The sequence below is a fragment of the Melampsora larici-populina genome, assembly GCF_000204055.1.
Source record: "Melampsora larici-populina 98AG31 unplaced genomic scaffold MELLAscaffold_18, whole genome shotgun sequence".
In the NCBI taxonomy this organism is placed as follows: Eukaryota; Fungi; Basidiomycota; class Pucciniomycetes; order Pucciniales; family Melampsoraceae; genus Melampsora; species Melampsora laricis-populina.
The window spans coordinates 716,059-738,578 of record NW_006768782.1 but is presented as its reverse complement, the minus strand read 5'-3'; the positions used below and the strand labels follow the sequence as shown (position 1 = coordinate 738,578).

General features: G+C 38.7%; 6 protein-coding genes across 6 annotated transcripts; 2 read left to right on the top strand and 4 right to left on the bottom strand.

The window, feature by feature from the left end:
• Positions 1-387: 387 nt before the first annotated feature.
• On the bottom strand, positions 388-1,164 carry MELLADRAFT_71887 (uncharacterized protein; the record flags this gene model as incomplete). Its single annotated transcript, XM_007409972.1, has 2 exons — positions 388-1,025; positions 1,119-1,164. The coding sequence occupies 2 exons, from the start codon at positions 1,119-1,121 to the stop codon at positions 672-674; spliced, it is 357 nt and encodes a 118-aa protein (XP_007410034.1).
• A 3,711-nt stretch (positions 1,165-4,875) lies between these two features.
• Positions 4,876-5,677, bottom strand: MELLADRAFT_63201 (uncharacterized protein; the record flags this gene model as incomplete). The annotated part of the gene is made up of 5 exons (XM_007409971.1): positions 4,876-4,949; positions 5,044-5,109; positions 5,210-5,314; positions 5,416-5,475; positions 5,539-5,677. The coding sequence occupies 5 exons, from the start codon at positions 5,675-5,677 to the stop codon at positions 4,876-4,878; spliced, it is 444 nt and encodes a 147-aa protein (XP_007410033.1).
• Positions 5,678-9,138: 3,461 nt separating this feature from the next.
• On the bottom strand, positions 9,139-10,730 carry MELLADRAFT_86430 (uncharacterized protein; the record flags this gene model as incomplete). The annotated part of the gene is made up of 7 exons (XM_007409970.1): positions 9,139-9,159; positions 9,242-9,499; positions 9,573-9,814; positions 9,911-9,983; positions 10,059-10,309; positions 10,417-10,640; positions 10,720-10,730. 7 exons carry the CDS (start codon positions 10,728-10,730, stop codon positions 9,139-9,141), a joined length of 1,080 nt encoding a protein of 359 aa, XP_007410032.1.
• Positions 10,731-11,906: 1,176 nt separating this feature from the next.
• MELLADRAFT_124250 (uncharacterized protein) lies at positions 11,907-12,815 on the top strand (the record flags this gene model as incomplete). The annotated part of the gene is made up of 4 exons (XM_007410077.1): positions 11,907-12,022; positions 12,087-12,143; positions 12,221-12,487; positions 12,551-12,815. 4 exons carry the CDS (start codon positions 11,907-11,909, stop codon positions 12,813-12,815), a joined length of 705 nt encoding a protein of 234 aa, XP_007410139.1.
• Positions 12,816-14,224: 1,409 nt separating this feature from the next.
• On the top strand, positions 14,225-15,138 carry MELLADRAFT_106527 (uncharacterized protein; the record flags this gene model as incomplete). Its single annotated transcript, XM_007410078.1, has 4 exons — positions 14,225-14,340; positions 14,404-14,460; positions 14,533-14,799; positions 14,874-15,138. The coding sequence occupies 4 exons, from the start codon at positions 14,225-14,227 to the stop codon at positions 15,136-15,138; spliced, it is 705 nt and encodes a 234-aa protein (XP_007410140.1).
• A 432-nt stretch (positions 15,139-15,570) lies between these two features.
• Positions 15,571-16,355, bottom strand: MELLADRAFT_71885 (uncharacterized protein; the record flags this gene model as incomplete). The annotated part of the gene is made up of 1 exon (XM_007409969.1): positions 15,571-16,355. The coding sequence occupies one exon, from the start codon at positions 16,161-16,163 to the stop codon at positions 15,912-15,914; it is 252 nt and encodes an 83-aa protein (XP_007410031.1).
• Positions 16,356-22,520: the final 6,165 nt, after the last annotated feature.

The following is a 22,520-nucleotide window of genomic DNA, read 5'->3' as shown; positions in this document are numbered from 1 at the left end:
CCCGGGTAATTCGATATCAATTGACAGGAATTTACATACGCTACATTCCTGGTCTATATTGGGTCGATTAAGTTTACAAATAGCGCATACATTCAGTTTGTCAAACAATGCGGTCAACTTGTGGTTTGTACTTGTAGATGTCACAGTTCATGGAACTCAGTGTCACAGGTATGTCATCCTGATTTCACGGGTCTCACACTTAAACCATACATGTATGGGTATATACAATTCTGACACCATTTTGATTTCAGTGACAACACACCTGCGTTCTGGAACTTGTATGATGATATGTATGTATGCGCCCGTCCGCATACAAGTTGAACGTAAAGAAACCCATTCAGATGGAACAGATGATCGAGAAACCAAGTCCAAGAAAAAACAATCTTTCAAATTGAACAAAATTGCATTATTCAAATCTGATTTCAAATCATGCAAGAATCAAAAAACTTCAAACATTGAATATGTATGTTGTACATAGTATACATACAATCACTTTTTCGAAAGTCAAATATCAAACATCAAAAGAAAACAAAAACAAAAAATCTGGTTTCTTATAATATAATCATGAACCAAGTTTTTAAAAGTAAATCATTCAAAACCAAGATGCAAAAAAGAATCAACTGTATAAAAAGAAAATTACCAAAAAACCCATCTTGGTGATCAGTTTGTTTTCAAAAAGATCTTAAAGCTTTTGAAAAGATTGAAAGTGCATTTATAATTCCTTCATTCATTTCTTCATTTCTATTTCTATTTGTATTTGTATCTGTATTTGTACTTTCATTTATATTTTCACTTGTACTTATACTTGTATTTTCACTTGAAGGTTGATCAGTAGTAGTATTACTTAATGAATTTTCCTTTCCTTCTTCTTCTTTTCCTTCTTCTTCTTCTTTTTCTTTTTCCTTTCCGTCTTCTTCTTCTTCTTCTTTTTCTAAATTTTCTTCTTCTTCTTCTTCTTCTTTTTCTAAATTTTCTTCTTCTTCTTCTTCTAGATCATCAACAATCGCAGGCACCTCATCATCCACCTAACCAATCAACCCAACCCAAACCCCCAATCAAAATCAATCAGAAAAAACCCAAAACCCAAAACCCAAAAAGCCAAATGAAACCAAACATACCATATCACCCACAACGAAATCTTCTTGGTTTGTATTCCAAGATAACTCAGATATAACAAGTTGTTGAGATTCATTTGTATCTCCTACTGTTGGTTTTTCATCCTCCTATTCCAAACACCCCCGCCCAAACCCAATCGATCAATCCATCAGAAAAAAAGACAAATAAAAGACTTGAAGAGATGAAGTGTAACTTACCGAATCATCTGAATCAAAGGTTTCTTTATTGATAGTTGAAGTAGAGACATGTATTTCAGGAAGATCAATTTCATCGATCTCATCAATTTCTTCTTCTTCTTCTGCTTGTTGTTGTAATCTCATTGGCTCATCATCAAGTAACTCATCATCATGATTCGAACCAGATGGATCGACTTGATCTAAATGGTCTTGGATCACCGGGTCTGATAAATTAGGTGTATCACAAAGTGCTGGTGTATCTCGTATGGCTGGTCCATCTGAATCTTCTTCTATTCTTACACTCTTGACTCTTTGATCATTCTATTATCATCATTATTTCACAAAAAAAAATTAAACTTTTTAACAATCCGTTCAAAAGATTGTTAGAGAATATAAGATCGAGTGAGATGATCTTACGTTTTGAAGGTCCTCTTCGTTATCAGAAGAAGAAGAAGAAGAATCTCGAACTTTTCGTTTTCGGTTTCGGTTTCTTAAAGGATTGGATCTTCTTGGTTGATTTACTTTTTCAATAAACTGATCCTGTTCTTTATTTTTCCTTCGACTTGGTTTCTTCTTAACTTCTTTTCTAAAACCAGTACTCGAACCAGAACTCGAACCAGAACCAGAACCAGACTCACAACCCAACCCCATTCCAGATCTTCTCCCCATACGACCTCCTTTCTTTCCCCCTCTTTTAATCGATTCATGAACCGATAAATCCATCAAGTTATACTTTTTACTAAACATTTCAAACGTAATTCGTCTAGCAAACTCAAACACATTACAATACTTTTCAAACTGAGTTATGGTCATTGGATTAAATTGTTTCCAAATCATGATTTTTTGTAAGGTGATCGGCCATCCTGATAATGGTTTGATTGATTTATAAAAGTTTAGATAGGTTTCTAATCGGCTTAGGTATACGGCTTTTTCTTTTGGTATACCTTCTGGAATCGATTTTCGGCTGGGTTTTGGCAGGAGGGTTTGATGGGTTTGTTTGGTTTTTTGAAAGGCTAGAAGACTTTCCTTTACTAAAACATTCAGAAAATGGAGTCAAAGTTAGTTGATCATGGTTTTTGAGAGAGAGAGATGAGGGGGTTTGGAAGAAGAGTGGTCACGCACTGGTACTTGAGCTGTCGTTTAATTCTTTCCATATCCCTTCTTTTTCAAACTTTTTGCGTAGACCATGTGTCTTTCGAATCATTTCGAAATCCATTTCCATTAAACTCGATTGGTCTTGATCAGATTCGTTTTCAGATGTATCAGGTGATATAATGATTGTTTCGATTACTGATGAATTAGCATTAGGTTTAGAACGCTTTGGTTGAGGAGAAGGTAAAGTAAATGTTGCAAGGTGTTTTGATATGAGTTCAATTCGAGGGCTGATCCTTGGTTCATCTTCTTGATCACATCGAGTAAATCGAACACAAAAGCTGTCTTTGGGATCCGTGCAAAGGATCGTTTCGGCTTTTAAGTGTTCGGTTTCGGTTCTTTGTTGGATAAATGTTTTGGATTGTTCTGGTGTTTGAAAATCTAATAAGCTTAATAATTCACTAGATGAGATATCATTGGGGCTTGTGGATTGGGACCATAGGTTATGGATTCGGATGAAATCTTTAAAAGTTTCATTTGAGATTAAACACGGAGGAAGAAAGGAAGCGAATGATTTGTAAGGTTTTGAATGTGGGATGATGATCGAATTAGATGAAATCGTCTTGAATAGGTCTTGGAAGCGTGAAAATTGGGGGTGAGTGAGATATTCTTGGACTTTTTGTAAATGAGATTGTCGAAGACGTGGTGGTACCATTATAGCTGAGATGATTCGCATGGTGATTGAATATGTTCGTACGGGTTCGGAATCATGATCGCGTGTTTCTGATAATTGAGTAAATAGTTTAAAAGATTTCGCAAAGTTCCCTTGATGAAAGGTTAATCTAGCTGAGCAAAGTTCACATTCACGTCTGAGTATCTAGAAACACATCAAAAGAAATGGGTTCAAAATAAGTCATCTTGATCAATCATCCAGGCTGAATTTCTTGTCAAGGAAACTTACATCGCTCTCACGTGATAAAGAAGTTGCATAAACTAGATGACTTTGTACAAGATCAAGATCATCTTCTTGTAAGACGATTGAAGCAATCCTTAGGTGAAAGATTGCTTTGATTGATTCACTAAAGATATCCAAAATAATCTCAATCAGTTTGTCAAGTTGAAGATCTGAAAGAAATTTTTGATGGATAGATGAAAATGGGTTGACTAACCTTTGAAATGAAGGTAAAGCAGTTTCAAGTGATTTGTAAGCAAGGGTGATCAGATTAAGATTAAGAAGATAATCAGTCATTGAAAGGTACATGTGAGCCATCCATTCTTCGTATTCAAGCCTAGAGTCAGGTTTAGTAGTTTGTAGACTATATAAGAATTTCAAATTAGCTCTGATTTGACGAATTTGTGAATCGATTGTCTGTTGTTTTGAGATCTTTTCATAAATTTCATCTAAGATCTTGGGTAAAGGTATAGATGAAGTTGTGTTGGGTAGATTGTTGAGTGTCCATTCTGGTGATGAATGGTTTTGAGAGTGAGTCTTTGTGATTAGATTTGTCCAATGAAGAGGAGAGTAGCATAGTTGATATGAATTGATTGATGATGGCTTGATTGGATTGAAGTTGGTTTTGTGCTGAGAAGTCAAGGTGAATTTCTTGATTGGTTCCATTTCTCAAACGCTTCGATCGACTCTTCAGCTGAACAATCTTCATGTTCTGCGCATGATGATGCAGAAATAGGCAGAAATCAAACAAAAACTCGAAAACAGCTCAGCGGGTAGTACATAACACTAGGTAGTAGGCTCAGCATACATACATACATGCTCAGCCGTCTTGGAGCTTTTCATTTTTTTTATCATGGAACTCCTCTTATCCTTTGCCCGTCGAGCTTTGCAAACTATCGCCGGCTGCAACGTACTGTGGGCTTGAGATGGAACATTGAGGGGCTGGTTACAGCAGCTACCAATGTGTGCTATTATTTTGAAGTGCAATGGAAATGTCATTATACCCACTATTTCAATCTTGGAACAATTTGACAACTCCAACAAACCTTGAAAAAGAATAAGACACTACTTGCATCCACTGATGAAAGTGAAATAATGATCCGGATTCCAATAAATAATTTGCTAGATGTCTTAAGCCAACTCACCGGTGAGCCAACTAGCAACAATATTTGGTCAAATTACCAAGCCAACAAACAAATTCTTCCATTTCAATCATTGTCTTGCTTTGTCAAAACTTACCACAATCTGTATATCAAGCCTTTCAAGGTGAGAATTTCATGATTTTCATGTTCTCAAAATGCAATGATTGATCAACAATTTATTTGTTAAAAAGACAGAAAAAAAAACCACAAGGTTTCCATATTTTGAAGGTAACAGAAAAGAACATGAATTTATTATACATTTTGATATTCTTTTATGTATGTATCTCATTGAAAGTAAAGCCATTCCATCATCACAATTTACATTTTGACTTTTATAGTAAGGACTGAGAAGTTGAACAATCTATATACAAACTCCGAATTTCACAAGTGATTTTCCCTATTTTCTCCTGGGTTTAGGACCCACTGGTTTCGGCTTGGACTCTGGATGAGGCATTGTACAATCTTTACATGCTATTGAAGTTTAAGGATGATGAGAAATGTGTACACGGTAGAAAGTCAATATATTATTTTGAAAATGATGGACAAGGGAAATATCATTACTTACTGATGGTAGGAACATTAGCCGGCGTGTAAGGGCAAAGATAACTCTGACCGCCTGAGTTTCTACATTCTATATGAATTCGACCAAAAGATTTATAAGGTGTGTGAGAAGGATACCATTTATCGAGTGGAGCTCAACACTTCAAGTGAGATAGAACACAATCACTAACCATATTTAGTAGGATCGGCTCCAGGATTGTAACTGGCACATTGTTGTTTGCTTGTTCCCGCGACTCCGGCGAGAACACAGTTTGTCATTAGAACCCATTGATGTCCTATAGATATTGTATTGATATAGAACAAATTAGGAAAAAAGATCAGGAAACTTCACAACATTGAGATTTAGATTTAGATAAGAAGATCACAATTTACATACCATCTTTTTGGCAACTGGCCGTTGGGCAATTCCAGCTACTAAAATTGTTGTCGTTGCACCCTTTGAGAAAGAAGGGAATGAATTAAAAAATTTTGCAAAGACACATTCAGGCGTTTTGCTTACCTGCTGTAGTTGCAGGCGATTGGACACCAAAGCCGTTCACACATGTTACGGTCGTTTTGGAGGATGTGAAGGAAGACTGGGTGATGCATATAAGAATGACTGCAATGATAAGCTTATGAGGTGATTGGAACAATAACATTGTGATGAGGATGATATATGTGCAGATAGGAAAAATATTGATAGGAGGTGAGATTGTTATAAAATTGATGATTTGCTACAACTATGAATGCAAAAGGTAGTGAGGAGAGCTTTAGACAGATTCGTGGAGCAGGGCTTATCAACACGAAATTTCAGGGATTGGGCTGAGTCTCGACCTTGGCAACAACTGTACTTCTGTACGTCGCACAAAGTGCCGTGACATACAACTTCAGCACATTCAAGCAGCAAGTGTCATGAGATGAATGGTTTCTTTGATTTGTTTAGAGATAATTTCTTGGAGAGGGTCCAATGAGTAGAAACTTGAAAGGAATGCCGTGATAATCCTGTTTCTTGGGCCCAGGCTACTTGCTGTTTTCATAATTTCTGCGATGACGATGATCTGGACAGTGGAGACTGTCGGGCCACGCCAGAAACTTCTCAAGTAAACGAGATGTGACCTGATTGAAAGTTCATACGCTGACACGCATCATATACTTGCATCAGCAGTGTCAGAATCATAGCAGTCCTAATGACTGCTGTAGTCACTTTCCTTATCTAAAGTAGGTTATGTCCTTGAAGTCTTTTCTCCTTTGACTTATTATGACATCATTTGTTTGGTTCATATCCTGTATTGTTGTCTTGAGGTGTCTTTCTCACATCATATTTATCTTTGAATCATTTTCTTTCAAAACAAGCTCAATGCTTGTCTTAATAATTGCGTGTGCCACCAAATCAATGATCATAGATGATATTTCGAAGATTTCTTGAGAACATGTTCATTTTGCGAATTCCCTTCGTCATTTTGAAGAAGCAATTTAACGGCCAATTTACAATTTCAAAATCCCAAAACGACTATTTCTATCATCTGAACCGGCTTGGTTATGTGCGGTAATGGCTTTGGTCTTGTACATTCTTAAATGCTATTGATGGTGATAAGAAAGGTACCCAACTATCAACAAGAAAGGTTACTGACTCATGCAGGGTTTGTGCATTCTACATGAAGATGAAAGAGGATTTATGAGATGTATCAAGATCAAATGGATCTCAACACTTGGTAGTAAAGAAAAATAAGATAGAAGAGCACGACTCACGATATTAACCAATGAATGCAGGATTGTAACTCACACATTGTTGATTACTCGCCCTGTGAAGTTTGTCCAGGAAACAGCCGTTCATTGGAACTCAACTATGGCCTGTAGGTATCACGTCAATGTAGAGTGAGCGGAGAGATTGGTCAGAAGAAAGCAAAATTTCAAAAAACAAAGATAAAGATAGGAAAATGCAAGATTTACCGTCTTTTTGGCAACTAGCTGTAAGACACATCCATTCCTGGTAAGGCTTATCGATGCACGCTTGCTTAAAGAAGAAAATTAGAGGATGTTTAGGTTATACCAATTGTAAATACCTTGAAAATACGCAGGCGTTTGCACACCAAATCCGTATATACATTTTACGGTAGTCTTTTGTAAGCGTATACAAGGAATCCGGCTGATAGATTGTTAGGAAACTGATAATTTGCTACAGCTTCGAATACGAAATGTAAGGAGAGCCCTAGCCAAGCCGTGGAGGCTGAGTGGGGTCCACGTACTTGAAAAACATGATCATCTGTGGGGCCTCTTTAACGTAGGCTTAGGTTCCTAGAGCTGTGTGTTTGGGTATGCTGTGGTAAGTTGTCGGCCAAGGCAGTTTTCGTTGCCAAGGATGAGTTCCCAATTCGTGATCATGTTTTGGTGTAATTTTCAATATGACCCTGCTACACGGCCTTGTCTGCTATCTAGAGCCCTCCTCACAATCTACATTTCCTATTTGAATTTCTACGGGGTCATCTAAATCGTTAGTTTTCTAAGAATCACGAAGCCTATCTTACAGTCGTTTTCAAAAAGCTTGCCGCTAATTCACCGCCAAATTGCTCGAGTTTTGTGGGCAAATTTCGGCAAGCTTTTTGAAAACGACTGTACCTCCATTTGCACATATCATCATCATCATCATGTTTTCTTTCTATCATAAGCTTGTCATTATATTTATTGCTATGTGTATTACTCAGTTTTATTTCACTTCCTCACAAACAACTACTGTAGAATGTGTATTAGGATTCTCTGTCTCATCGCCTGCATATTGGTCAGGTAAGCAAACTCTTTCAAGCTTCTTTCCCCCACAAAAGATCTTTAATTCCTTCTCTGCTTTCGAAAAGTGTGCAATAATAAGGATAAAAGCCAATGGGTTTGCCCAACGGCCTATTGCCAAAAAGATGGTAAATTGGGTTCTTCTTATCTAATTTTCAATCTCGATGTGGTTACGTTTTGCATCGTCCTGATGTTTTTTTCCTTACTCTATCTCAATACAAAATCTATAGGTCATAGATGGGTGCCGATGTCAAATTGTTCAATGGAAGGTGTTCCTGGGACGAGTAATCAACAATGTGTAACTACGGTACTCAAAGTTGTGTATACTTTGCCGTGTATAGTTTTTGTTTTCTTTTTCACAACTACACACGACCAGGAAAAACTATGTTTCTGGCTCAGAAGTACATATTTTTGAGCTTTGAACAAAAGACATACTTTTTCCGGGTTGTGTCTAGCTTCAAAAAAACAAAAAAAAACTATACACGGCAAAGTATACACAACTTTGAGTACCGTAAACGTATAATCCTTCACAATTGGATGTATCGTATAGTCAGTTATCCATATTCTATCTCATTCGACTTTTATTATCAAGTGCTGGTGATACCCTCTGATTTTCAGACATCTGATAATTTTTTGTTCAAATTGATATAGGATGTATAAACTCAGGCAATCAGAGGTACCTCTGCCCTTACAACAGGAATAATGTTCCTCACATCAGTAAATAATCTCTCTTGTTCATCATTTTCAAAATCATTCACTCATCTTCTATTGTGTGCCCTTTTCTATCACCCTCGGTAGCATGTAAAGAATGCACAATGCCGAAGCCAACGACCGAACCATCGGGTACACCATCAGGTGTTAACCCACCAAAGACTCATGCTCCTTCGACTGGACCATAGAGAATAGTAACAGTCATCTCTTGGATTCTGAAATTGTATATAGACATGTGAATTCCTTTTTCAATGATAAATTACATGATCAAACTCAATTGGTCAAGTTTTCAAAATGGGATACGAATGAGATTTTGGCAATGGTTCGGAATTTGAGTGTTGAGTCAACATAACTCAAAGCCTTTAACACTGGCGGCCTACAGGCATCCGATGTCCAATGTCTGCCCTGTTACAACCCAAAAAACACATGCTTCTATTCTAAAGGTCCATATCGATCAAATAAAACACAAGAAATGATAACAGGAAGATAAAGATTGACTGATCATTGAAATGAGAAGAGTATGAAGCAGAATAAAACAAAGTTCACAAAAAAGATTGTCATGAATGATCCAAACTTCAAGGCTAGGTCCGAATTCTTGAATAGTTCAAAGATGACCAAAACTTCCACATCAGGTGATCAAAACAAACAACTATCGATCCAACATCCAGATTCAAAGAAACAACGGTCAATCAAACCACACTTGAACTTGATTCAAATTTAAATAAACTTACCAAGAAGAAGACGATGATCATACCAAAGATCTTTAACATAAGCATTCGATTACCTGAGATACTAGAATAGTATTTCAAAAGCTCTCCTTGAGCAGATTGTAAATTACTTTCAATATCAGCTGTGTCTTGATCAATCCTTTGAACTTGTTCTCCTTGTTGTGCGACCATTGTTGCTAATTGACTAAAGATTGATCCTAATTCAGTGATTGTTGATTCGATCGATTCAATGGCTGTAGACCTTTGTTGAAGATATGCATCCTGTAAGATCAAACATCAGTGGTTGGTCAACTTCGCTTGATTTGATGAATGGGTAAGTCAAAATCATACAAACCGAATTGTCTTGTGTCATCTGCATTTGCATGAACCCTTCCCCTCCTTTCCCTTGGGTACTTGCTCCACCTGCTCCCATATCAAGAGCAAGATAATCATTCTGCTGATATCCAGCTTCAGCAGCTTTACCTTTACCTTTTGGATCGTACATTTGTCGATTTGAAACTGATGAAGGTCCATTGACTGAATAGAGAGGTGAATCTGGACGTGGTGATGTAGAAGCAGGAAGACGAGAACGAAGAACTTTCTAACTTTAATCAGACTCGCTCTTTGATATTTGAAAGGTTCACTAAATGGAAGAGACTGTGAATTGAGGGAAAACTGAATTGGATGTATTACCTGACTGAGGTCCTGTTAATGCTGCTGTATTTGATTGGAACTGTTCTGTTCTATCCCGCGTAGCTTTCATATTCTATATCAATACGCAAGGAGTCATAAGCAATCAATTCGAGGTAAACTTTGATAGATGATCAAAGCTTCAACATACCTGTGTCCGAATTTCGAGTACATCCTTGAATCCCAAACTAGTATCTGCCAACTTACTCTGTAACATCATCACCACATTGTTATTATGTTCATCAACTTGTTTCTTCCCACTTTGATTATTTAGATTCTGTTTGACAAAGACTTGTAATTGTGCGATTTGTTGATTGAGTTGTGCGATATCCTGTTTAATAATGTAAGTTAATTCAGAGATCTCAACCGGTCTGTCATCGAATAACGTCCTTCGTTTAGCCACTAAAAACATTCACAATCGAACCATTCAAACTATTAGACACATTTTGCGTTGGAGTCTTGTAAAATTTTGATCTTGGCTTCTTGGTAAATCAAATCTAAAAACCTACATTGTGCTAATTTACTCAATTTGATGGTAGTTTGCTGAATATCCCTTCCAATTCCACCTGCTAATTTAGCAAATTCACTTCTTCCACCACTTCCAGTCGCTGTCTTTTTTTGTTTAGAAGTAGGTGGAGTAGGTGGTGAATATCCATTTAAAAGTCGTTGTTTTTGTTCAGGTATGGTTGAAGTTCTGGATCGAATTGATGCTACACATGATTTGAATTCGTGACTTGATCGATAGATATGATAAGTTTGATTATTGAGTTAGAATTTGATGGCATGATAGAATCAAGTTAGATTTGACTTACGTTCTATCCATATTTTGGTGATAGAATGGGTTGCTTGGTGAATTGAATTGAATTGAGGATGATGAGAATGGTTGTGTTACTGATGTTAAAGTTGGTTGAGGTTGGATGAGGTTGCGTTGTGGCAGAGTGTGGAACTTGCAGCTGATTTCGAGATGTCAACAATCAAAGTGTCAGGAGTCGGACTCAGAGGGGTCGACTGTAAATTGAGCGTGACATCTATCTGACAGCTAATTGTAACCTGAGCTTTCCGGCATGTGAATCACATATCACTGGTCACGTGTCACATCTCGAAATCTCATCTCATCTCATCCCATTCTCCATCGATGGGACAAAAGGATAAGCCCAGACCTGCCCAGACTCAATCCATGACAAGGACCTACATAGTAGTAGAACCTGTAAAAGTGAATTGTATTGGTCCCTTCTGAGATGTTGATTAAGTTCCCTTTTCAGAGACTGTTTTGATATCTGGGTCTCGGTGAGAAGGGCTTTTTGCTCAGAGTGTCTTGGCTAGGATTTCTAAACTTGTAGACCTGAATTCATGGAGATCAAGAATTTGACCTGTGATTTTTCAGTCAGATCAAGTTTGAGGAGTGATTATAACGCACATATCTTCGTTCGTTCACAAGGCCCAGCGGCAAAAGTCCACATGATATATTTCCAGATGGGTATATGACGAGGGTATGTAGTCGCTCTGGAACACCAATGGTACGCTGGGAGGTGCCTTGCAACGTGCGGTGAATAGCTTTCCAGTAGGGCTGATTATTTTTCTTCATTCCGCTTCATGATCTTGATCGTCATGTTTGCCTGAGGCTATGCATACAGCCCTGCGCCCATGCTGCCGCGTGAAGGTTTTGACTTCTCCGGCGGTATAGATAAAATGCAAAAAAACTGAAGACGCGGCTATGGCCGTAAGATGCACGTCATCAACTTCACGCCAGGTGTGGTCAAGACTTTGTCTGCTATTGCGGAGCACGAAATATAAAACTGCAGATGTGCTTTACCTTTTATCATTTCCCCATCCATTCACAACACCAGCATTCCTCCTCCATTACCCAATCTTCTCCTCACGAAAACTTTGTTTAAATTTGTTCATCTTTGTTCTTAAGTTGTTTATATATCTATCAATTATCACTCGTACTATCTTCGGCTGAGTATTCTCTTAACAATCTTCTTTTGAATATATCAACATGTACGTCAATTACGGTGTCGTTGCCACTTCCATGGCCCTTTTGTTCGTCCTTGATCCCATCAACACGAACTCAGTCTCCGCAGCTTCTCCAGCCGAGGTTCCTCGCCTTCTCAGGTACGTGATCATGTTTTTCGCCCGCCCAGAAGTTATCACTTAATGTTCAATTTCACAGCCGTAGAACACTTCGTCGTCGATCCGTGAACATCGGATCTCTCAACCCTAGACAAGACACTAGGTGAGTCACACAGATACATCATCAAGCTTTCTTCAATCTGGACCACAAACTAACTCGAAAGTGATCATCAATCGTAGTGCCGCTAAACCTGCGGGTGTTCCTCAATTGGGACTTTCTGCGGGGACGATGGAAATCGTTTCAGCCGGTCTTGTCAGCACAATTGCCAAGTTTTCAGCTGATAAAGAGGCTGGAGCCGCATTTCCAAACCAAGAAGAAATGTCAAAAGCTGTTGGTCAAGCAATCGACAAAGCAGGCCTCTCGGACTTCACCAAACTTGCTCAAGCCGTCAAAACCAACATTGACGCTCTTGCTGAAAAGAAACTTGCCGAAGGCAAAGTCGATAAGTAAACCTTTACAAAATTTCCCGTTGAGTGATCCGATGACTAATTCAATCTTTGCACTTCAAGGGCTGCTAAACCTGCTCCGGCTGCCTCAACTCCTAAAACATCTGAGGATAAGATTGCGGCTGCTTTATTGGAAACTCTTCAGAAGTTTTGTGACCAGAAAGCTGCAGGTGGAAATTTACCTACAGCAGCTGAAATTAGTAAAGCATTAACCCCAGCTTTACAGAAGATCGACTTTTCCAATATTAAGAATGGTGCCGAGGCTGTGAAATCCGGTTTAGATAACATGAGTCCTGCTAAAACTCCGGCAGCGGCACCAAAAGCTTGATTCAACCTATTCATCTACCAATTGTTTGAGCTTACAATTCAGTAGGGCTGGTACCATCACTTTTGTATATTTTTGTTTTTGTTTTTGTCGTTATGTTTCTCTCATTTGTATTTAAGATCCTATTCTGGATTTATACGCCAATGTCATTTCGTTATCTATGTTTCTTGAGCAACTTCCAATTGAAAACATATCATTTCAATCATTTTCATAAGAAAACGTAAGTATCGACCGAAACGACAAAATCACGAAAGTCTCCTTCAGTAGTTTCTGTATAATCATGTATTCACTTTTTGCTTCTCTGCAACAAAAACACCATGAGATAATTCAAGTCCCCATTCGAAGCATCAAAACGTATGACTCTCCAATCTCACAAAAAGAAGATCAACAATAGAGATTTTACGCTCGTTCACTTTTGATAAGCATAGAAAATTTGAATTTACCTAAGGGGGAAAGAGAAGCAGAAACTTCTACTTGCGTGGATCTCCAGGTGTCAGCTCATAAGAATTTGGGACTCGGAGTGCGACAAGAGGAGGAAAAATTTCCTCTGGTCTCATGATCTTCCAAATTCATGGCGTTAGAGATGTCATCTCTTTACGCCTGTGATCCCTCCGGCTACACCTGTCACACCTTGTCCTCTTGAGAAGGCAATTCATTGTGTACCTTCTCAAGCTTGGAACACTACCAGTACCATTTTCCTTCCTTTCCTTTTTGTTTTTGTTGAAAGTTTCAATTCGAATTCAAAGAACGGCTTTTTGACGCTTATATTGGACTTCAAAGGTAACTCGTCTGTTCGTTTCTTCAACCTTTAGAGCGATGGCTTCGAGTGTGTTCATCTCGAAATGTCTGTGTTGTAGAAGGACGCCAACCGAAGCTAACATAGCTGATGATCGACCCTGGAGTTGGATAGCGTAACTGGAGAAATACAGCCAACTATGAAGCAAACGTAGCTAACCACAGCTACCGGATACCGCTCGCCTTAGAAAGAACGGTGGACAGGTGTTCAATGAGCTTGATGTTTTTTTATTCCGCTTCGTCTTGATCGTCGTGTTGACCTGGGGCTATATTTGAGCTGTGGCCGCGCCCACAACCACAGCCGCGTGGAGGGTTTGACTTCTTCGGCGGTACTGCTAAAACGCAACAAAATTGAAGACGCGGCTCCCAAGGCACCGTAATCGATATCATGGCAGGTGTGGCTAAACCTTCGCCTGGTAGTGGAGAATTCGGGGTATAAAACTCGAGAATTCACGACCTCAACACCTACCCGCTCTACTATTCAATCTTTCCTTGCAAAAGCTTTGTTTCAATTTGTTTCAATTTGTTCATCTTTTTTATATCTCTATCAATTATCACACGTACTATATATCTTTGGCTGAGCCCTATCTTAACAATATCTTTTTAAATATATCAATATGCGCATTAACTACAGTTTCATTGCTACTTCCATGGCCCTTGTGTTTGTCCTTGATCCCATCAACACAAACTCCGTCTCCGCTGCGTCTCCAGCCGAGGTCCCTCGCCTCTTCAGGTACGTTATCGTCTTTTTCTCACACTCAGAAGTGATTACTTAATCTCTGGTTTTATTCTATAGAACACTTCGTCGTCGATTCGTGACCACTCGGTCTCTCAACCGCAGACAAGACACCAGGTGAGTTACACAAATGTCAGACTTTTGTTCAATCTGGACCACAACTAACTCGAGTGTGATCATCAATCGTAGTGCCGCTAAACCTGCGGGTGTTCCTCAATTGGGACTTTCTGCGGACACGATGGAAATCGTTTCAGCCGGTCTTGTCAGCACAATTGCCAAATTTTCAGCTGATAAAGAGACTGGGTCCGCATTTCCAAACCAAGAGGAAATGTCAAAAGCTGTTGGTCAAGCACTCGACAAATCAGGCTCCACGGACTTCACCAAAGTTGCTCAAGCCCTCAAAACCAACATTGACGCTCTTGCTGACAAGAAACGTGCCGAAGGCAAAGTTGATAAGTCAGTCACCCTCTTGCCTTTTCAAAATTTCCCGTTTAGTGATCCGATGACTAATTCAATTTTTGCACTTCAAGGGCTGCTAAACCTGCTCCGGTTGCCTCAACTCCTAAAACATCTGAGGATAAGATTGCGGCTGCTCTATTGGAGACTATCCAGAAGTTTTGTGACCAGAAAGCTGCAGGTGGAAATTTACCCACAGCAGCTGAAGTTAGTAAAGCATTAACCCCAGCCCTACAGAAGATTGACTTTCATAATGTAGAAGAAGGTGGAGAGGCTATTAAATCTGGGTTGGATCATATGACTCCTTCTCAAGCTCAGGGAGCGGGACAAAAAGCTTGAGGTCTTTTTTGTGTTCAATTGCTTACGTAATTCTGTTTGGGTCTTGGTAAAATTCCTTCAACTTGAATTCATCTCAATGTAAACTAGTTTTTTTTAAAGTAGAGCGCGACTTCCCTTGTACCTGAATTTTACAATCCATCATACTGCATCAGAATTGTACCAAGAAGGAGAATGTACTTCTGTCAGATCTGACTGCAATATAAAGCAACTGATTTCATTGATTTTTGTATAGTCCCCAGCTCAAGATTTGAGATCTTCCATGACATTTTTATCAAGCATTCATATTTACAGACTCGAGAGAGAAGGCCTGAAAGCTTGTTTCTTTTCCAGAATGAAAAAGTCATAGATTCTTCTTATTCCCCAGGGCAGGATGGAGGCTGAGCATTGTATAGGGAGATGAATGAGCTGGTCCACGTGAGATGAAAGGGATTTCAAGCAATGTTCAGAATGAGGAGATCTTTGCATTAACCATTGATTTACTTATTGAGATATTTCATCATTCAAAATAAATGAAGAACAATTACAAAGATGAAAGACGTTCCTCCAAGTCTCATTGATTGAAACATAATTAAAAAAGACAAAAAATTGAAAAGTGACAAAAATCTATGAAGCTCGAATGATAAATTTGGAGTCACTGATTAAAGATGAAAATCCCCGAAACCAAATCCGATGATCAAAAAGGAAAAACGACTGTTGAAGAAAACAACCCACAAACTGGATTATCATAACACAAAAAATAAAGATAGTAATAGAAAGCGGAGGGTATCTCAAAATTAAGGAGACAAATGAGTGACAGAGTTAAAATCTAAACTAGTCTTAATAATACTTTCTCTATCCCAATCCGATTTATTAAATTTAAATCTTTGGAGTCCAGGTAACCAAGTTGGATTTGAATTAAATTTTGAAAGAATTTCATCCCAAAGCTTAACATCTTGATGATCAAGTTCAATAAACTCAAGTTGATTTGGTATTAAATTTAAATCAACTTTTCTATAATTATTTCTACGATCTGACGCAATTATCATTAATTTTTTTAATGTTGGACATAAACTTGAAATTAATTCCCATGCTGGTTCTTCAGTTGTGATTGGATGTCTACCATTGCAAAAATCACCATGTAAAGCTAACGTATCAAGAGATAATGATGCGCGATTAAAGAAGTTTAAGACTGATGAATAACGTAAGCCTTGAGTATTTATTAAGATCAATTCTTTGAGACTTTCACTCGTTGCTTCAAGGATACCATTTAAATTAGATTGAGCAGTAGTATTGATTAAAGAAGATGAAAATGTGATAGAAGAAATCTTTGAGTTGATGGGTTGAGGAATTGATTTGAAGCTAAAACTTGAGCTTAATTCGATTTGCTTCAACTGATGTAAATTTGTTAAAAGTTGATCAATTTCAATTTGAGAACCAGATCGAGTTTTGAAAATTAATCGTTTTAATGTTTTACATGAAGAACTAGAATTGACAGCATTTATTAATTGTTGACATTCATTATCATGTCTACCATCTATTGATATTTCAAGTTTAAGAATTCGATGACAATTTTGTAATAAATTGGTGAAAGCAAAGAAGTTGATAGACTCATCATAATTTGAGCTTAAACGCGAAAAGAAGTTGATACTTCGAATATGATAACTTAAATCTGATCTTGAACGTAATGTGGAACCCAGAGATCTAATGCAATGATGATGACTCAGGCTAATATTTCTATAAATGGCTCTTTCAGCTGAAGGTTGAATTCTTTTGCTTAAACTGATCAAGGTAATCGCAGTCTGAATTAGTTCGGATTGATGTTGATCTGAAATCACTTCCAAAAATATTTGATAAAGTATATCTTCAGGTATGTCTTGAAAATTTAACATGTTTCTGAACAAGGTGAGAACAAACAGGTGCATTAATGATCATGGTCTATGACTTTGCAAAATGGTTTTGGTTTTTTATCAAAATCTGTGAGATAAATTCAATCAAAACTTACACGATGATGATTTGAAAAATCACAGGTTTGAAAGATTGTTATCTCAGCGAACAGGAAAGTTGAGATGATATCAAGGAGAAGGAAGAAAATGATTGAGTTGAATGAATTGTGAAGAGACGGATTGAAACAAAATGTCTAGAATATGGGACCAGACAACAAATTTTTCAATTCGTGATCAATCGTCACATTTTATAGTTTTGTCAAATTAACTTTTCATTTTCATTAATAAAGTCAGAGAGATCCAAGAGTGAGATAATTCACTCTCAACCAGAATGGCGGTAGTCCTGGCAGGACCCAGGAATGCGCCTACAGAGGTATCTGATGAAACCTGTTTTTCAGTTTTTGGGCTCTACACAACACACCACTCCTTGTCTCAAGGTCCAGAGCACTTCAAAAGATGCGCATGGACTAGGGCTATCAAATGAGCCTACTCCCAGCCTCTCAACTCCCCTCAATTTCGCGCAAAATCGATTGGCGCAATTTTTTTTCGTGCCTCCAAGGCCTGATTCCGACGTTCGATTTTAAGGCTCTTTTTGACCGTTACATCCCATTATCTCAGGCAGTATTGGTGCTATGAGGCTGAAAGCTAGCTTAAACGAAAGCCTTTAATGTCACGCACATTTTGCACTACTGTAGGTGCTGTGAATGTGTCGTTTAGTGCCCTAAAAACCCGCCAACAAAACGTCGGAATTTACATCAGATACCTCTGTAGGCGCATTCCTGGGTCCTGTCCTGGCGATACATTCGAACTCGATCGCTGACTCTTGCTCCTGAGTCAAAACCTCCGAAAACCCATGAATATCTTATCCCATAACTCCAAATCATCCCTCTGTAGTTGCTCTAAAAAGCGGACAACTCGCACGAGTTCCATTCCCTCCTCTTCTTCGTCGGTCAGGTCCGACTCCCCATAATTGGACCTACATACTGCCTTTTCAAACGGCGGCCATGTCCCAGCTTTTCAAGTTGTGCTTTTCTCAGATCCAATCCTGTCTTCATGCTTTAATTCCATCCAAACAAGTCAGGCCTGTTCCCTGTACTTTGCAAGTTGTAATTTTGTCAACTCTTTCTACTTGCCTTTTTTTCGAGTATCAAGGTCAGCATGCCAAGTCTTTTTGCTGCACAGTACACCGACTTTAACGTGTATGTGCCTAATTACCCGGCCCCGGAAGTGCAGGGCCGGCCCCGGATAGACCCAAGAGAATGCAAAAACTGCTCATGGCCAACCAGTACCACCTTGAATGCTTTATAGATGGAAAGATGTGGTCAAAATGCAATAATTTTGACCTATATTGCCATCAAACGCATATCCAAATTTGCATCAAGGCTATATGAGCCTGCTTGGACATCAGAAAGAGCTATGATGGGCCTATGTTGAAAGAAAAAGCTTGATTGTTTTGGTCACCAAGCAAAAACACATTGGACACCTGGGCAGGCAGGGCTGCTGGTGGGCTTGCAGGACATTTGTGACTAAGCCCCAGTGTGACAGGGTGCAGACTGTCAGGTTCATAAAACTTGTTGGCCAGAGTGGACCGGTTGGGTCTGAGTCTGGGTCACAGCCCTAATGTGCCATGTGTCACCAACTGTGGGCCACCAGAAACGTGCAGTGATTTGGTCACACATGTGACCTAAATTTGTTGTTTGGTAAAGCCGCATGTGTCAAATGGTGCACACATATTTTTGCACATATGTGCAGAAATCATGTTTTTGAAAACAAAAAGAAGTTTTTTTTGATAGATGCAACTTCAATGGTGTGCAACATCCCTCACACTCAGTTCTAAACCCATCACAATGTGTTTTTTTGTACTTGTCCATTTTTTCCATTTTTATATTTTTCTTTCCCTGAAGAACCAATATCAACCCTTTACAGTTACCTCTTCCTTTCTTTCTAACCATTCTCCCTTTTTTTCAATGTTCACACCAATCCCAACTTGACTGCCTTGAGAGCAATGCAAGGTCAATCAAATCTTCTAGCCTAGCATGATAGTTGCTAGCTTGCTAGTTGCTAGCTTTTGCTGCAGACCCCAAATTGGTACATCCATGAAACCTAAATTTGGACATGCCCCATTTGGCATATACCAACTCCAGAATTATCTCATCCATCCAAGGTATGTCCAAATTCTATTCTCCATTGCAAGCTTCAATCAAGTCATGAATTTCAAACTTGTATAGGTGTGTAATCTTTTACTGAAGTCTTGATGGATCCATAAATCATCAAAAACTGACAGAGCAACTTTTGCTGTGCCTGCCTTGCCCAAATCTTTTGTTATACATATTGCCTTGATTTGAATTGGTTTGGATCAAATAAAATCCTACCCTGATTGTATTCATAGCAAACTACATAAACATGCATATTGCTTTCACATTGGCCATTGATCTGAATCACCATTTCGTTTTTTTAATGTCCCTTTAGATTGTTACTTAAATTCACTTACATATGTTTGTGCTGTTTGTATCTCAATATTGTCTCCCAAAAGCATCTCCATAACTCTCAATATACCTGTTCAGGATAATCAGCCATGCTCTCAACAGAAACAAACAGCAGAAATCATAATTTTATTTGGTTTAATTTCCTTGCTGAGTGACAATGTGTCTGTCAAGGGTACCACTATGCTATACTGGTTTTGGTATAGTTGGGTTTAGTATAGTTTAAACTGAACTATACTATACTGGGTATAGTATGGCTGCAACTATACTTTACCCAACTATACTCAGTATAGTATATCTGAGTATAGTTCATCCATACTACACCACAGGGCAATTGTTGAGCCAAAAGCTGAGCTCAAAAGTTGTCGTGTCCAAAATTCGGTCAAATGCTGGCCAAAAGCTGAAGTTTTGGTCAGATCTTGACGGTCAGGTGAGACCGGCTATTTTCTGGCCAAAACCTGAGCTTTTGGCTTGAAAAAAGCCAGTCGGTTGGCTGGTTGATCTGGCTGTATATCAATCAGCCTTATGGCTGTCAAAGGATGGCCGAAAACTGAGCACCCTGCCAGCTTTTCAAACGTTCAAAAAGCTGGCCTTGAGACAGTCAAACAGACCACCAAAAGATGGGTGTGGAGCAGAGTGGGCTCCACAAGGCTCCACATGATTCAAATAAGTTTGAATCACTTGTCACTGTAAGATGTCACAAGTTAATGACGATATAAGGTAAAGTCTGTGATGAACTTCATGGTAAAGACACCATCCAGATTCCTTTTGACCACCACCATCAATCAACATTGCCAGCTTTCACTACATCTTTCTCAAGACTCTTACATCAATGCAGAGAGGTCCAAACCCTTATCCAACTTGTGGAAGCCAACACTCTCAACCCAGCAGTGGGTTTAATCAAACAAGTTTCTTGACTCCAACTTTGTTAAGTTTAACATCCTCAAGGATGCTCGTTTGGTCAGCAATGTAAGTAATCTTTATATCTTTTATTCATCTTCTCAACTTGGTCATTTTGTACACAGAGTATAGTTTCCTCATCATTGCCATGGCTTCATCCTCAACCAATGGAAGCAGCTCTTGAGGTTTCTGCCACAGGACTAGGTAGTTCTTTGATCTACAAGATTACCAATACTTGACTTGGCCCATTGTGATTGAAAGAACTACAGATGGTCAAATAACGTTTACAAAACGTTCAGTGTCCCAACTCTAGATATTTATCCACATCTTTATCACTCTAAATATATACTTTTCAAAAAACATGTTCTTATCTTTTTGTATCCTATGAGCATCATGATATGTAATATCACAATTTTAATTGATTCAATCAAATCCAAAAGTGAGCTACCAGGGAGCCAATATGGGCTATCGGATCCTGACCAGTGATCCATAACGACCGGCTAGAGACCTTGAATTGACCAGCAGATGGCTGGTCAATTGACCTATCAAGAGCTGGCTTGAGCAATCTGGACGAGCTCAAAGCCGGCCGCTTGATAGGACACCAGTCGCCTTTTTCTCAGATGTTGGCCGCCAGCAAAGCCCAGCCAAAAGACCGCCTTTCCACTGACCAGCTTTTGGCATCCGGCCACCACCAAGGAAAACTGGGCTTTTGGCGGTTGTTTCTGACCGTCAAACAGTGAGTCCAATTGCCACGTGGTGTATACCAAGTATAGTTCAAGTCAGTATAGTTGGACTCTATACTATACCGAGTTTAGTGAAGTATAGTATAGTATAGTATAGTATAGTGACAGACTTGTGTCTGTTGAAACATGTGAAGGTAGAGAACGGCATAATTTGATGATTGATGCCGTTTTTGTTTTGTCGCGGCTCACACCCCATGCAAAGGGGTTGTGTGGTTGTAGACCAATTGACAGATCAAAATTTGTGGGCAGTCAGCAGGTCTTTACATGACTGTACAAGACTACCAACTATCAGCTATTGCTGGGTTAACAGCTTTAATCACACCAAACATCAATAACAATGACATCAGAAGGTTACATCAGAGGGATGTTGTTGGTTTTTGAAGTTGTTTACCATTGTTGAAGTATTGAAGGAGGATTATATACTATTGGTTGTGGTTTTACGGGCCTTGTTCCAGTTGTTTCTCATCTTATACCTTTGTTATAGTGTTTTAATCATCATAAAATTACTATATTTGTACTAAGGTCACTTAAATCTGCCCCTTCAAGTAAAGAGAAATTTATTTATGGGTGTTCTAGACTATACGTCCCTTTGGGAATAATAATAATGGCAACAGTATTGCTAGTAATTGATACTGTTTTGTGAACTTTTGAGCTTAAAAAACTGGAATAATACTCATTAAAAGTATTGAGAAAATTTCTTTGGTGACTTTATCTTTTTCTCTGTTATCACAAAGTGGTCAGCAAGTGCCCTTGTGCTGGTTTCTTTGAAGAAGGCAGTCTTTAGGCAAGTTCTTCTATTCATACATTAGTAGATTATCCCTTCTTAGGTGTTGTAAAGCTCTTGTTGAGCTTTGAATACTACAACATACCAACTCCCAAGGATATTGAGTAAAGTGATTTACTGCATTTGATCTTATAGCTCTATGACCCTCTTCAAGCCCTTTCAAGCTTTAGAGTGGTGTTTCTGAGCTAGTGATACTAAGTAGCTGCAGGACCAATCTTTAGAATTGCATAGGGTACCTTCAGAGGGAGTGTAAACTATCTGGTGAAAACCTTGAGTAATCAGAGTGTAAAGTTTGGCAGGCCCTGATATCACTCAGAGATTTGAGGAAACTTCTTTGAAGGATTACTTAGCCAACCCACTGGCAAGATACCATCCCAATATCAGAAATGGACCCTAATTTAGTGTCAGAAGACATATTGAATCATTGCCTTTGACGCTTTCTATACACACATCACAGTACTGCATCCATTGAGAGATTACAGGCATTCACCAAAACATTTTTGCCAGCAAAGGTCAAGAAGGGTGGCAGGAATCTGTGGCAAGATTTTCT